The 13,393-nt window shown below is 40.1% G+C and overlaps 1 protein-coding gene across 1 annotated transcript in view; it reads left to right on the top strand.

The window, feature by feature from the left end:
* COL4A5 (collagen type IV alpha 5 chain) overlaps positions 1-13,393 on the top strand; it is a 73,509-nt gene that overhangs the window by 926 nt on the left and 59,190 nt on the right. The window contains exon 2 of the mRNA XM_031554735.1: positions 10,705-10,739. Coding sequence (XP_031410595.1) covers positions 10,705-10,739 — 35 coding nt within the window. The remainder of the gene's footprint in view (positions 1-10,704; positions 10,740-13,393) is intronic.

The following is a 13,393-nucleotide window of genomic DNA, read 5'->3' as shown; positions in this document are numbered from 1 at the left end:
AGCCGCGACGCCCTCAGCGCGCTCCTCCGGAGGCTGACTTTGTAAGGTTTGCTTGGAAGGCGGTTCTGATCTCTGCTGTTTGGGATGATATCTTGCTCGGAAAAAACTTGTGGTGTGGCGGGAGGTGTGGAGTACCTTTCTGCTGCGGCCGTGCTACGTGCACACTCATTCTGTAGCTAGAGCTGACAAAGTCCTGTCATGAATTCGCCTTTGAAGTGCATTCCTTTACAGTGAGACTCGGCAGACATCACATGTGCCCTTCCAAAGCTGAAGCACAGCCGTAGTGCGCTCCTTTCCTCTTCCCCCCTCCTTGATGCCCAGGTGTTCACTGAGCAGTAAGCAATACCAGTGTGCAGTCAGTGCCTGCAGGTTGCTGGAACTGCTTGTCTTCACACTGCCTGTGGTACTGCTTTTGATGCTTCATGAAGTGCCACCCAGCCTCTGCTGTCTCCCATTGTGTTCCCCCCTTCTCCCTCCAAAGGAAAGTCTGGGGAAGTCCTACTTGTGGGACTTAACTGTTTTAGGAGATAGGGATTGAAAATCGATAGGCTTGTGGGTGTACATATGGCTTTTTGTTTTCCCCTTTCAGAAAAGTGCCAAAGCAGACTCACTCTGTGAGTGTAACTGGTAGGAATCTGTGGGGTCTTGAAAGGGAGCTGTGCTGGCTGACCTCAGTGAGATGAAGAGAATGGAATGGTGGAGGAGATGGTGGGATTGTGGATCTGAACACCGCCCGGTGCTGCAGCCTTCCTTTTAGCATGAGTGTTCTAGGGTTGTATTGTACCTCTTCATGGTTAGATAAGATTAGCTCACGACCCGAGGGCTCTTGGGAGTGGGAAATAGAGACACACCTCTGTTCCCAACCTGCATGGGTCCTGCTGACACTTTGGTTTCCTAATGCTTTGGGATTCTGATGTCCTTGAATTTCCCATGATGGTGACAATGCTGATCAAATGCTGATCCTTATCAAGTAAGATCAGCATTTTACTTTTCTGATTGTCAGAAGCGCTGGAATTAACGTTACAGCAGTATGCATGATACACAGTCTCTTTGTGAATGTTGTTTTGGGGCCTTGTCAGATTTCCTGACCTCAACAGGATGGATCTGGTGGGATGTGTTCAGGCTGCTTTGGTGTCCTGACTGAAATATCCGAAGCTGTTACTCAAACTCATCTTAAGTGCAGAAATCACATCGCGTTTATTCCAGACTGTGTAGTTTATACAGTGTGATGAGTTACAAGGTAACAGAATGGCACTCTCTTATCTGTTCAACTCAGTGAGTAAGGCAGGGACCACGCGATGCTCTCCTGTGCAGGCTGATGCTGATGTGGGATGAAGCATGCAACAAGCAGTTGGCAGTCTGAGATAGGTCCTGGTTCAGAATGAGAGAATGAATGAGATGGGAGATGGTGTCACCTGTGCATGGTGTGATTTCCTAGGTAACTTTTCTGAAAAGATGCTTATTTGTTTTATGCTTTTCGTAGGGTGTGTGAGTGCTTATGCTTAAAACACTCGGTGTTTTTTATGTAAACTTACATATGTTTATATAAGCCAATTCACTCTTCTTATAAATGGTGTTTTTTCCTTTCCTGGAAGGTTTATATTTATATAGCATTATAGAAAAGTGAGCACAACTTGCAGTTGTGGAAGCTATCTAGTTAAAGAATATGGATTAATTTGATTATTGTGCTAATCTGCACGACTCAGTTGATGACTGCTTATTGACTTATATTAGAGGAGGGGAAAAAAACATTTGTATTTAAGATTTTGATTTCTAGTGTGTAAACAGGCTTTGTCAACCCTTTGTCACCCCTTTTGTCAACTTTGTCAATAATTTCTGCATTATTTTATTTTCTTTGTGTTCTGTTTTGGTTATAGTTTGACTTGAAGTATAAGAATGAAAACAATTGTTCAGGCATAGAAGGCATGCTGGCAAGATGGGTGTCACTTGTGGTTGTTTTGTTGTTTTGTTTTTTTTTTTTTTTAAATAACTTATGGAAAGTCTGTAAACTTAGCTGGAATTTGTCTTTTGGATGTTATTGTGTATATAAATAGACATGCATGTACATTCTCATTAGTTACAGTTTAACTGTCTTGATTTGTAAATGATGATCACCTTTAGCTTCTCTTGTTTGTCTCAAGGATTCTTCTGCAGTATTGATTACTGTTATTTTGAGTTTCATAACTGCTTGTGCCTCTTTCTGGTTATAAAAGCTAAGTCTCTAAAAGCAGGAAGAAATGAATGCTGGCCTTCAGAATTCCATGGATATGTCTTGGTTAGTCATGCACAAGACTGTTTCATAACATTAAGGCTCAAGCCCTCATACTTACTGTTTGTCTTTTGTCAAGGTTTTTGCTTTTGGCCTTTCATGGGTCTTAATTTAAAGATATACAGAAAGAGTTGTATCTTAAGATGTGTTCTGGCATATATTAAACTGCAAACAAATCAAAGGAATCCAGAGTGAAACTAATTTGATTCCTACTTGGGCCATAATAGGATCTCCTGTGGCTCTGCATGCGGAGTGGCTACCTATCTTAATCAGTTCTTCCACATAATGGAAGTAGACTGATAGTTCAGTGGGAACTCCTAGGTTTTCACTTTTCCCCTTAAGAATGAGTTAACCTGCTTGCTGAAATCAATTACCTAAACTACTAACCTTTTTCTGAAGTAGGAAGGGAAGTTTTCTTAGGACCAAGCGTCTCTTAGTTTACGTTATGTGTTGAATAAACTTGTAATGAATAATGGAGTCGTGCTTACCATCATGCAGTGTAGTTGCTGTTAGTTTTACTGGAACGTGCAGAAACTTCTCTATTACAAAACAACTGAAATCAGTAAGAACACCCTGACAAAATGAATGTGCATGTTTTCTATCTGGGACAGAGTGCAGCAGGAGTCTGCACACGCAGTGAAGGTGTATTGTGCACTTCAACCTTTCATTCACTTAAATTAAAACTCTTCCTTCTCTAATCACATCAGTTGTGTATACTCTCCATTGTATATCACCACTTAACAAGATATTTGACAAGGTCTACTTGCATGTTCTAGGAATAGGATTACACAAGCGCAGAGAATAGAAAGCCAATAACAGTAATACCAGACAAATTGCTTTGAATGACAATGCTTTTTGCTTAGCTGGTTCATAAGCTGTGTAAACTCGGTAATACCTGAATCTACAGGCTCTGAAGTTCCTGCAGTACCCAGTGCCTGGCTATGTGATGTTGGCTTCAGACTTCTCTGCTAAGAACAGATGATTTATGGCACAAAATACAGAAAACTTGCTCAAAAGTTATATTTGGTATAGTTTTGAGGAGCCTTAAGCAGCATCCTTTGCCCTCTGTGAAAGGTTAGCAACACAATTGAACTCTACTAATTATCACTGATACAGTGCAGCTTTTAGAAAAGGAAATTTGCTGAGAACCCTGGTTAGAATGCAAGTGTGTGGCATGTGGAGAAGCAGCCTCGGCGTAACAGTTATCAGCAGTGTAAATGTAGCTGAGCTGAAGAGAAAAAGGTCCTGTTTTAAATAAATCTAATGCTTGTAAGTCAAATGCAAAGCTGTTTTTGTTCTAAGTCTTGCAGAACTGAAGTTTTTCTTCAATTTTCTTCAATTTCCCAATTGGTCTTACATTTAGGACACTGTGTGTGGGGTATGTAGGCTTCACTGGAGGTGTCTTAGTGTGGAGCTCTATTTTGCAGTTGTATAACTTCAAAATTATACTGCACTGTAAAAATTTCAGCTTAGATTTGTTAAGGCCTTTGTCTCTTAAATCAGTCTTGATTTTTTTAACTGCTTTATACCATATCAACATCTGTTTCAAGACTAAAGATATTTTTGTTCACTTATCAAAGTGCATCTCTGTTGTTGTCGTGCTCTGAGAGGGAATCTGGAGTGAGTAATGACCTGAGGACTCTTCCAACCTGCAAAATCTTGTGTGTAAAGTTATACTAGAGTCTAGCCATGCTCCCAGGGGTGCTTTCTGTTAGATATCTTCCATGTCCTGTGGTCAAGAATTAATCCTAACTGCACTGTAATGCTGAGAGTAGACATTCTTGTTTACTTAGAATGGCTAAAATATTTATATGCACATACTGCATGCAAAAGGAAAATAAATTGTATTAGCAACCTTGATAGTTTTTAACCTGAAATGTGTTTTAGGGGAATGAATGCTTCAAGCCGACTTTGGCGATAGCCTTCAAGGCTCTTAGTTACTGCTGCTCAACCTTCTGTGGTTGGATTTCTCGTCTCTCTCTCTCTCTCTCTCTCTCCCCCTTTTTGGAGGAGAGAGATAATAGTTTAGTCTCATCAGTATATTGTTTTCTGTTTTGTTTTGTTTTTTTTTAACTTAATCTCTACAGAGAATTGAAATGAAAGAGTTGAATTTTAATCTTTTTTTTTTTTTTCTTCTGGCACTGTAAAAGGGATTTGCACACAGCACTTAGACTAGAAGTCAAATAGCTGTCTACAAAATGAGTGTTTTTTTTTGCAGAGGCATATAACTAGACCGGCAAAACTCCCTTCCTGTCTAATGTGACCCCACAGTATGCTAGGTGGGTTGATCTCTATTTTTTTCCCTGGCTGAAAACAGCCTAGTAAGTATTTTCTTTCTTTTTTTGTGTCTGGTAAGGATTTATGCCGAAATGGCTTAAATGTGTTGGAGAAACCTATCTATTCCAGTACTGCCCTTAACTGTTATCACTGTGAATCTTAATTTCAGAATGCATCATTGACTTACAGGAAAGTATTTATTCTGTATTTCTTCCAGGGGAATTTAGATTCTTTTTGAAATGAGACGTAGAACTGAGGTATACATGCGTGACAGACACCTCTTCCTTAAAAAAACAATGAGCATGTAGAAAAACCTTGGTTATTGTTGGAACCTTTCAATCACATGGAACTGAGGCTTTCATCTCTTTCCATCTTTCTCTAGCAGTAAATTCTCTCACCTGCTTTGTGTTACACTTGGAGAGGTAGTTATGGCAGGTTAGATCACATCGTTGGCTGGTAGAAGAACTTCAAAGCTGTTTGGTCCACTTGAGCATCTTGCACTAGGTTAAGAGAAGACCCTTCTGTTGCTCATTTGGCCAGTAGTCAGCAGAGCTGTCTTGAAATGGTTTTAAGATATTGAGACTGTAGAGCAGTTTGTGAGGAAGGTAAAGACCTTATTGTTCCAGAAACTGGGGAGGTAAGTGACTGCTGACTTTCACTCAAGCTATAGTGTATTTTCAGCACGTAGAAAATGAAGCAGAACTACACCTTCCTTTCTAGCTTAAACTTCAGTTTAACTAACCAATTTCTTGCATGGCTGCTGGGCTAGATGAAAATACAGGAGCCTTAATGTGCTGGGCATAAAATTTGGCTTTATTTGGCAGCTGTAGTGATAAAGTGAAGCAACATGACAAAGCTTATACTGAGAGAAGAGCTGTGAGGCTTGAATACCAATGCTGGGGGGGGAGGGGAAATGAGTTTCTTGCTGTTCTTGACTGACTCCTGTTTCTTCTTAGTCTTTCAGGAACTTCAAGTACTTTAAAGTATTGGCAGCATGGAGTAGAAGGGAAGAATTTTGTAGATGGTATCAGAGGTGTTGTCTTTTGTTTTATAGCCTACATTAGCTATATGCTATCTGTAACTGGTAGTTATGGCTGGGAAGAGAAAGCCTGCTGTTCATTTAACACCTTCTCAAACAGAAATCAGTCTTATGTATGAGCACTGGTAATACTTATTGGTATGTTGTGGCTAGTACATATAAGTGCAATTTCTTCTCTGAACAGGAAGCAATAAGGTAAATGGTTTCCTTTCCTAACTTGAAATTTAAGAAAATCTGTGAAACTAGTGTTTCAATTCATTAGCACAGTGTCTGGAATAATCAGTTGCTCAGGTTTCTCTTCCAACTTCTGATTTTGGAAGTCCATCCCTTCCTGTGCTGTTACTTTGCTCTGTGATTAAGACTCTGTAACTCCTTTATGAGAAGGGTGGGGTTCTTTGATTGCTAATAATGCTATCAACTTTATATTCTTTTCACCCACATTCTGTAATCAAGCCAGACAACTGAAGAGTAATGGTTTTGATTATGCATACTGAACTGGTTTCTTCAGTACTCTGGATATTGCTGTGAACTTTTGACAGATCTTTCATAGTAGTTAATTTTATTATTCTTTTTTTCTGGCCTTTAACTTCTCTGTAAATCCCATGTCCTGAGTGAAAAAGTAACAAGCTTTAATTAATGTAGAAAACCATCAAGATTAAGCAAGTATTAGTCAAGCACTTTTTTTTTTGCTTCACAGGCTAGCAAAGAAGGCTAATTTTACATTATTAAGGAAGACACATCTCAACAGTCCATGCATAAGACTATCCAGTATCAGTATGTGTTTACTAAATACAGTATTAATTGTTCAGAAGCAAATCTTTCTATTTAATTCTGGAGGAGAATAAAATGACCACTGTGGCTGAAGAACTGTGCACTTTATACACCTTGACTTCAAGTAGCAGTTATTAAAAATGACAATTAAACAGCTTTACCTAAAGCAATGAAAACTTATGTAATCTGCAGGCAGAGCTGGATGAGCAGTCAGATCCCAGAGGAGATGGTTTCCTGAGGAGCAGTGCCACTGCAGAGCAGTATCTGGGTGAAGGAGCTGATGTACTTAGTTTTTAAAAATACTTTTTAAAGTAATTCTTTTCAAGGGGCAGTGACTTTTGTGATTCAGCTTACTCTGAATGAACCCATTACACAGACTGACAGCAGAAGTTAGCCTTTCTGACTTAAAGAAAATACTTCTACTGAATTAGTCTAAAAACTATCTATCTTGAACCCTAGAAGGCAAAGGTACTCAGGAGGAAATGGAGGCTTTCCTTCCTGGTTTGAAAGATGGGAGTTTATATTTGACTACTCCTGTCTCTCTTCATGCAGGTTCTGTGTATCCAGGGCATGAAAGCAAAAGTTACTGCAAAGCCATTGCTTTTTAAAATTCTTTATTTTCATTAAAACAAAATGGAGAAACTCTGGAGAGAATGAGAGAAGTTGCTTGTAGTGGATTTTTGTATTTTAAATGAACCTAGAAAACAAGTGCTGGAGCTTTAGGTTTGAATGGGAAGAGTCTCACTGATGGGCCAAGCCTTGTTTAGGGAAAGTGTGTGTTTAGAACAGCAGTGTGCTGTTCCTAACAGTGACCCATGGTCACACAGGTGCTGTGACTTAGTAAGTGATTTTTGCTGCATACTGTGGCAATAACTGTGGAGGAGCAGTGTGGTCATTTATGGCTTTGATGGAAATAGTCTGTTTTTTCCTTTTTTTTCCCTTTGTTAACAAGTGTATGCAAATGTGTTTAACGAGATGCTGAATTGCTGTAGGTGTATTGTTCTAAACTTCATTGAAGCTTTTCAGTGATTCTTCCTTTTTGATGGCAAAAAGGCGTAAGTTAATATATTTGGTAGAAGACTGCCTGAAGCTTTCTGGAGCTTTTCAGGAAGGTACTAGAGACAAATTCTTAAGTTCTTTAAACACTGATCCTGAACTGAAGCACAGATGGTATTGTTGCCAGTTGGGAGGCTTGGAGAACAAATAGAGAAGGTGGGTGGTTAGGTATTAAAACTGGTTTCTGAGCACCAATGGTTATAAACAGACAATGAAATATGGGGTGGAGGGGGAAATCTCTGGCCATAGTCATGCAGTATTTTGCTGTCCTTGAGTTGCAGCTATGTAATAGCAGCATGAACATCACTTTTCATTGGTCACTGTAAACATGCTGCCTGAGAAGCTCTAATTCCTTGCCTCTAAGCACTGTGATGCCTTATCTGGGAGAAGAAAACTCCCATCCAACCAGTATTGGCTATCAAAAGACTGTAATATTTGGAGAAACTGACCTAGCTTTTTGGCTCTCTACTTCAGATTGAGCACTTTATTATATCTCACACTGTAGTGGCTGATACTGATCAAATGTCTGAAGTAGTTGATGTATTTGAGTGAGCTGCAGCTGCATCTTAGTAGTTCTTTCAGTCCTGGTTTTGTATGCACCCAGCTCTGCAGAACTAGAGACCTCTACTGCCTTTACTGTCTTTGCTCTCATCTGGAGATAGTAAGTGTAGGATACACTTAAGGATTTAACTCCTGGAATGCTTTCATGCAGAGAGAAGAAAATAAAAATAAAGCTAATATGCTAAGCTTTTCATTTATTGTAGAAGTGGGAAAACTTAAGAGTGAAGGTTAATTGTACTGCCCTGGAGGGAGGTTAGGTACCTCTTGCTCAGAGCAGGGCTGTCTTCAAAGTTCTGTTTATCCTCATACCTGCAGTTTAAAAGGACACCGTAACAGCATCTTCTTTTCTAAGCCTTGCTTCCTACAGGCATATGGCTGAAACTCTGAAAATGCTCCATATTTAGTGCTTGTAATTAACCTGCTAGTTACTGCAGATGCAGAGCATATATCACAAGCCTGTGGCAGATTATTTTTTGGAGTATGTCCAAGTAGCACTTGTGGGAGTTGGTATCCTCCCTGAAAGAGAGTGCTTCAGGGAATACTTTCCCTTAGAGAAAGTGACTTCTTGTTTTGGAATGTGCACAAATGCCAGTGGCTGTTTCTTATTCCTTCCAAACTTCATGCTGTACTGCATCTTGAGTTTTAGTAAGGCTTGGGTTGAGGGTGTGAAAACAACGTGTCTTCCCTCTTTGCCTGCTCTCACTTCTTTGAAACTGGCAGTGCTTTAATGCAGCACTTTAAAGAGGGCAGCTTAGTGGTATCTTCAGAGAAGTGGTCAGAGAATCTCCTTAACCAGGTGCTTTGAGCTGAGAGTTCTTAACTTGCCCCGAATAACCTCCAGAGAGCAAATGTGAATAAAACCAGTTGATGGAGAAAGCAATAATTCTCATTTCCTTTTTAAAGCAAGGAGAAGCTTAACTCCTCTACTGAAAGCTTCATCTCTTCCCAGGTAAGTAGTACTCAGCTATTCACACAATATCCATTGATAGTAACATTGTGCTCTTAAATTTTAAGAGAATGCTGTCTCTAAGTATTTTCACAAGGGATATCTGGGTTACACATCTCAATTTGTTTTCAGTACAGCTCTGTCTGTTATGTTTTATATACATGCAGTGTGCCTCTACTAAATTGTTTTTCTGACTGCATCTCTTTAAATGAATACTCCATTGTTATAAAATTATCTTCTCCACTGTTGGGGGAGGGCAGAGGAAGAGTAGAGGCAAGTACAGAAAGAATTGTAAAGGAGAAAACATCAGTAACTGCTCGAAATAAAAATCTAGGGTGCGTTTTCCTCCCTCTGTTCTCCTTCTAGCATTGATCAGATTTATTTTGCCTTTCCTATCACCGAAACCATGTTAATACCTTGAAAAACACTTTGGTTTTCAGTGCTTTTTGTAGAGATCTTATCTATGGTCCTTCTAGCTTGTTTTTCTGGCATAGGTTCAAAATGTATTTTTTTAATGTAACAAGTCTTTGAGAAGTGCAGCTTAATTCTCAGGGTGTGCTTTCTGATAAGTGATGATCAGTTGAAACCAAATGTAATGATTCTCACATTATCAGGATGTGCATGGCCTCTACATGTAATTTCTCAAGTAAAGGTGAACAAAATCAATTTCTAATCAAATTCAAGTATCTAATTCCAAAATCCTGTGTGTGCCTAGGTTGACTGCCGTATTAGTGCTAGCCTGAAGCTGTCTTTTCTATCACTTTAAAGGCAATAAATTAGGTTAAAGCCCCCCCCCCCCTTTTTTTTTTTGCCTCTTTTTAAATACTCTGGGAGATTACTATTTTAATCCTCTGTATTACTGGAGGCTTACTTTCTCATATCAAGGTGTAGTTTAATCTTTCCTGTACTTGAGGTGACAGGTGCTCTGAGGAGACCCTGAGCTGGTGTTAGCACATGGCCAGTGCGTTAGAAATGAACTGAGGAGCCTACTGTTGAGATCTGCTGTACTCTACTCTTTATGTGCTGAAGTTAAGTGTGTGAGTTCCCCAACGAGCATCTAATTCCCACTAAATACCTCCTACTTTGATCAGCTTTAGGAATGTCTACCTGTGTGGATAAAAGAACGGGACCTCCCAACTCACCAGCCGCTGATGCTCTTTTCATTCGGAAGGAGGTGCTCCTGACTTACAGGGCTAGGACAATTGCTCTGTGTTCTTCCTTGTATAAATTGGCCCACTCCAGAGCCACTTAGTTCTTCAGCTTTGATTCCCTGTGGCTGGAGGGTAGCTTTTCATCTATATTGAACCATATAGAGAAAGCACTGACCGCAGTAGCTTTAGGTAATGAAATGTGCGTGTAGAGTATGGTGATGCTACAGGCATAAACAAATGATAAAACAGCTCTTACTAGAAGAACCTTGGAGCTATGATACTTGGTCCAAGAAATAAAAGAGAATGGAGAAAATTCCCCAGACATCTACCAAGCTTTAAGTGAGTTAAGTCGTGTTCTGACAGTTAAGAAGGCGTGTACTTTTGCAGATAACATCTCAACACAGTATCACTGTGCACAACCTCTATTCTTTTCAACACCTCTACTTGCTTAATCCTTAATTTAGTGCTTTCTATAGTTTCAAAATAGACCACAGAGAGGTTGTTGGGATAATCTGAGATTCTGTTCTATTTTCTTTAGTTTCTCAGAGGAAGAAGTGGAGTTCTATTCTTGTGTGGTCTGCTTCATGCATGTGAAGGTGCACTTGTCAATGTGAAATGAGTGACATCTGTTAAGGGACTGACGCCTCCTCTGATGTTACGTGGATAAAGGTGAGGAGCAGGACATGTTCTGGGGAATTATTCCATTTCCTTAACCAGGAAAGAATTATAAACAGACTGCCAGAATGAGAGGTGTTATGACAAAATTACTTGGCTTGTAAGCATATCTGAGCATTACAAGCCTAGCTGACAGTTAGGTCTAGGTTTGTTACATTTGGACATGGTTATAGAAAGTGGAAACATCAAACACCTGTCACTTGGGAAAGGTCCTAAATGGCTAGTAAATCATAATCTGTAATGAGTGCCATATGGCACTTTTTATTTGCATCTGGAAAAAATCAGGAAGCCTCTAGAGGCTAGTGATTAGAGACTTGTATGTAAAATTCAAATAAAACTGAGACTTCTGAAATTGAAGTGGCTTACTGTGTATTGCTGCTGTCTGACTGGCAGGCATTTGATGTTTGCCTCAGTGCAAGCATCACAGGTATGTAAGTGGACAGGCAGAGATGAAGGCATGCTGAGAACAAACCATTCCTCTAATTTGCACTGTACTTGTCTGTATGTAACCTAGAGGATGGCTTGATGCAAGCTTTTATGGTATCGTAACTAAGCCAACAGAACTGCAGTACTGAGTTATTACCCACAGTTTGTAAGAGATTTCCCCACACTGTGCGTGTTCACACTCAAACTTTCCTTGTATATCAGTGCACAACTTCAAGTTCTAGCTGTGTGCTATCATTATAAAGCTATTTCCCATAAAATATCTCCTTGTATGTATGATAAGGAGTTAAAACAGGAAATGCATGTAATGCAGATATTAAAATATTCTAGGTCTGTTCTAATGCTTCTCACATGGATTGCTTCTGTAAAAGAATCTGATTTTCAGCAACTAGACCTGAAATTTGTGGTAGCAAAGTCTGATCTGTCTGTAGAGCTGGTATAGAAACATCATCTACAGATTCACAAAGCCTCCTCTTGTAAGGCTTTGAAATGAAGGAGTTACTTTGTCTACGGTGTGTGTTCCTCTACTAGTGCCCTCTCTTCAGAGGCTCCTGCAGGTTCTTCAGTGTGTGCTGAAAAGGGGAGTCTGCGTAGGGCACCTATGGATTCATGAGCTGAAAGGGCCATCTGGTAGTTTACACCAACTTCTTTGTTTGCACTGTTTATCAGTGGGATACTTGCCAAATCTGAAGACATCCCTTTAAGATACCGCCTCCAGGTGGCAGCATGAAGGCCGTATTAATGTGAGCTGCCATCTAAGGGCAGTTCTCCAAATTGATGCAGCATGATGCTGAGATGTTCAGAAGTATTTCACTTTTCAGGTGTCTTCAGTTTCAACTTTGAAATGTTTGTGATTGTATGTGTGACTATTTTTCTTCCTCTGTATCCCACTCACTGCAAGATACTACACTGAAGCCCATTGTTTGTTCTGTGGGCCTCGTAGGCCACAGAAATACAAGAATTCTGATGTGGTGAGAACTTGCCCTGCCCTTTTTCTTGCTTAGATTTTAGTGTGAGGCTGGCAGCACTCATTAAAGCAGACAGGCAACTGTAATTTTCCAAGATGAGATGCTCTTTAAAAAATGAGAATGAGCTCCTGGGAGTTGCAAGAGCTAACTCTGTTCCTCAGAAGTTCCTCCTTGAAGTTTCTGCATGTCCTTGGCAGTTCTCAGCTTTCCCCCCCTGTAAGTGTGGAGAAAGGCAGCAAAGCCTGGGAGCCAATTGACCACCCAGGGCTTGCATTTCATCCTCATCTTTGGTTGAGGAAACGGACACAGATTCTGCCAGGCTGTGATGCCCCTTGCTTTGGGGGCTAACTTCTGTGTAATTAGCCCATTGCTTTCACTTTCTTTTTACCTTAAAAAAAAAAAAACAAACAAAAAAACCCTAAAATGATGGAAAGCCTTAACTTCTGGGAGGATCAAGACCTGTGCAAGCTTCTTCCTGCTGACTTGCAGCTCTGGCTTGCTAGAGATTAATCCTTCACATATTTTTGTCTCTTTTAAAACAGGCATTTGATTAGGCTGCTCTTCTACTCCCCTTTGCTGATAGCTGAGTCTTCTGTGCAGCATTAGCAGCTGCTTGGCAGGTCAGTTGCCCAGCCAAAATCTGTATTTATGCACTTCCATAGATCTCTTCCTTGAACCTTAGTTAGGAGCTTCCAGTAAATGAGAGGAGTTGTTTCCTTCTGATCTCTCAGGCTTATAGGGGCAAAAAACCATCATCGTGGGTAAATAGTTGTGATTTGAGGCTAGACGAATATAAAACAAGTTGTGGGCATGAATTCAGTGAAAAGGCTAAGTCTGAAAGCTGCCTGTGGCTTCTGGTTGAATTGTCAAGTGGTCTAAAGAGAGGTCTGTTACTGGAAGTACTGCTATTGTTTTAACTATAAACTTATGGTGACAATCCTTGTGTCACAGCTGCTGCTTTCAAAGCAGCAAAGAAAACTGTGAACATTTGGGTATCTAAACAGCAACAAACCTAATACTGGCCCTTAAGAGGAGGAAGGAGGGTTGTGGAGCATCGATCTGTTTTACCTGTCTCTCTCATGTGTTCTCATTTACAGTGGCCAGAACTATGACTACTACACTTGAAAACTTCCTCTGCAAGTCTGAGCAGGTCTTGTATTGTGCAGGCTTCAAAGGGAGATGGTACCTTAAGGTATAACGGGTTAAGTTATGTGTCAGAAGTTTCCTTAATTTAAA

The sequence above is a fragment of the Meleagris gallopavo genome, chromosome 9 (genome assembly GCF_000146605.3).
Source record: "Meleagris gallopavo isolate NT-WF06-2002-E0010 breed Aviagen turkey brand Nicholas breeding stock chromosome 9, Turkey_5.1, whole genome shotgun sequence".
Taxonomy (NCBI): Eukaryota; Metazoa; Chordata; class Aves; order Galliformes; family Phasianidae; genus Meleagris; species Meleagris gallopavo.
The sequence above is the reverse complement of the archived record's forward strand: the minus strand, read 5'-3'. Positions and strand labels throughout refer to the sequence as shown.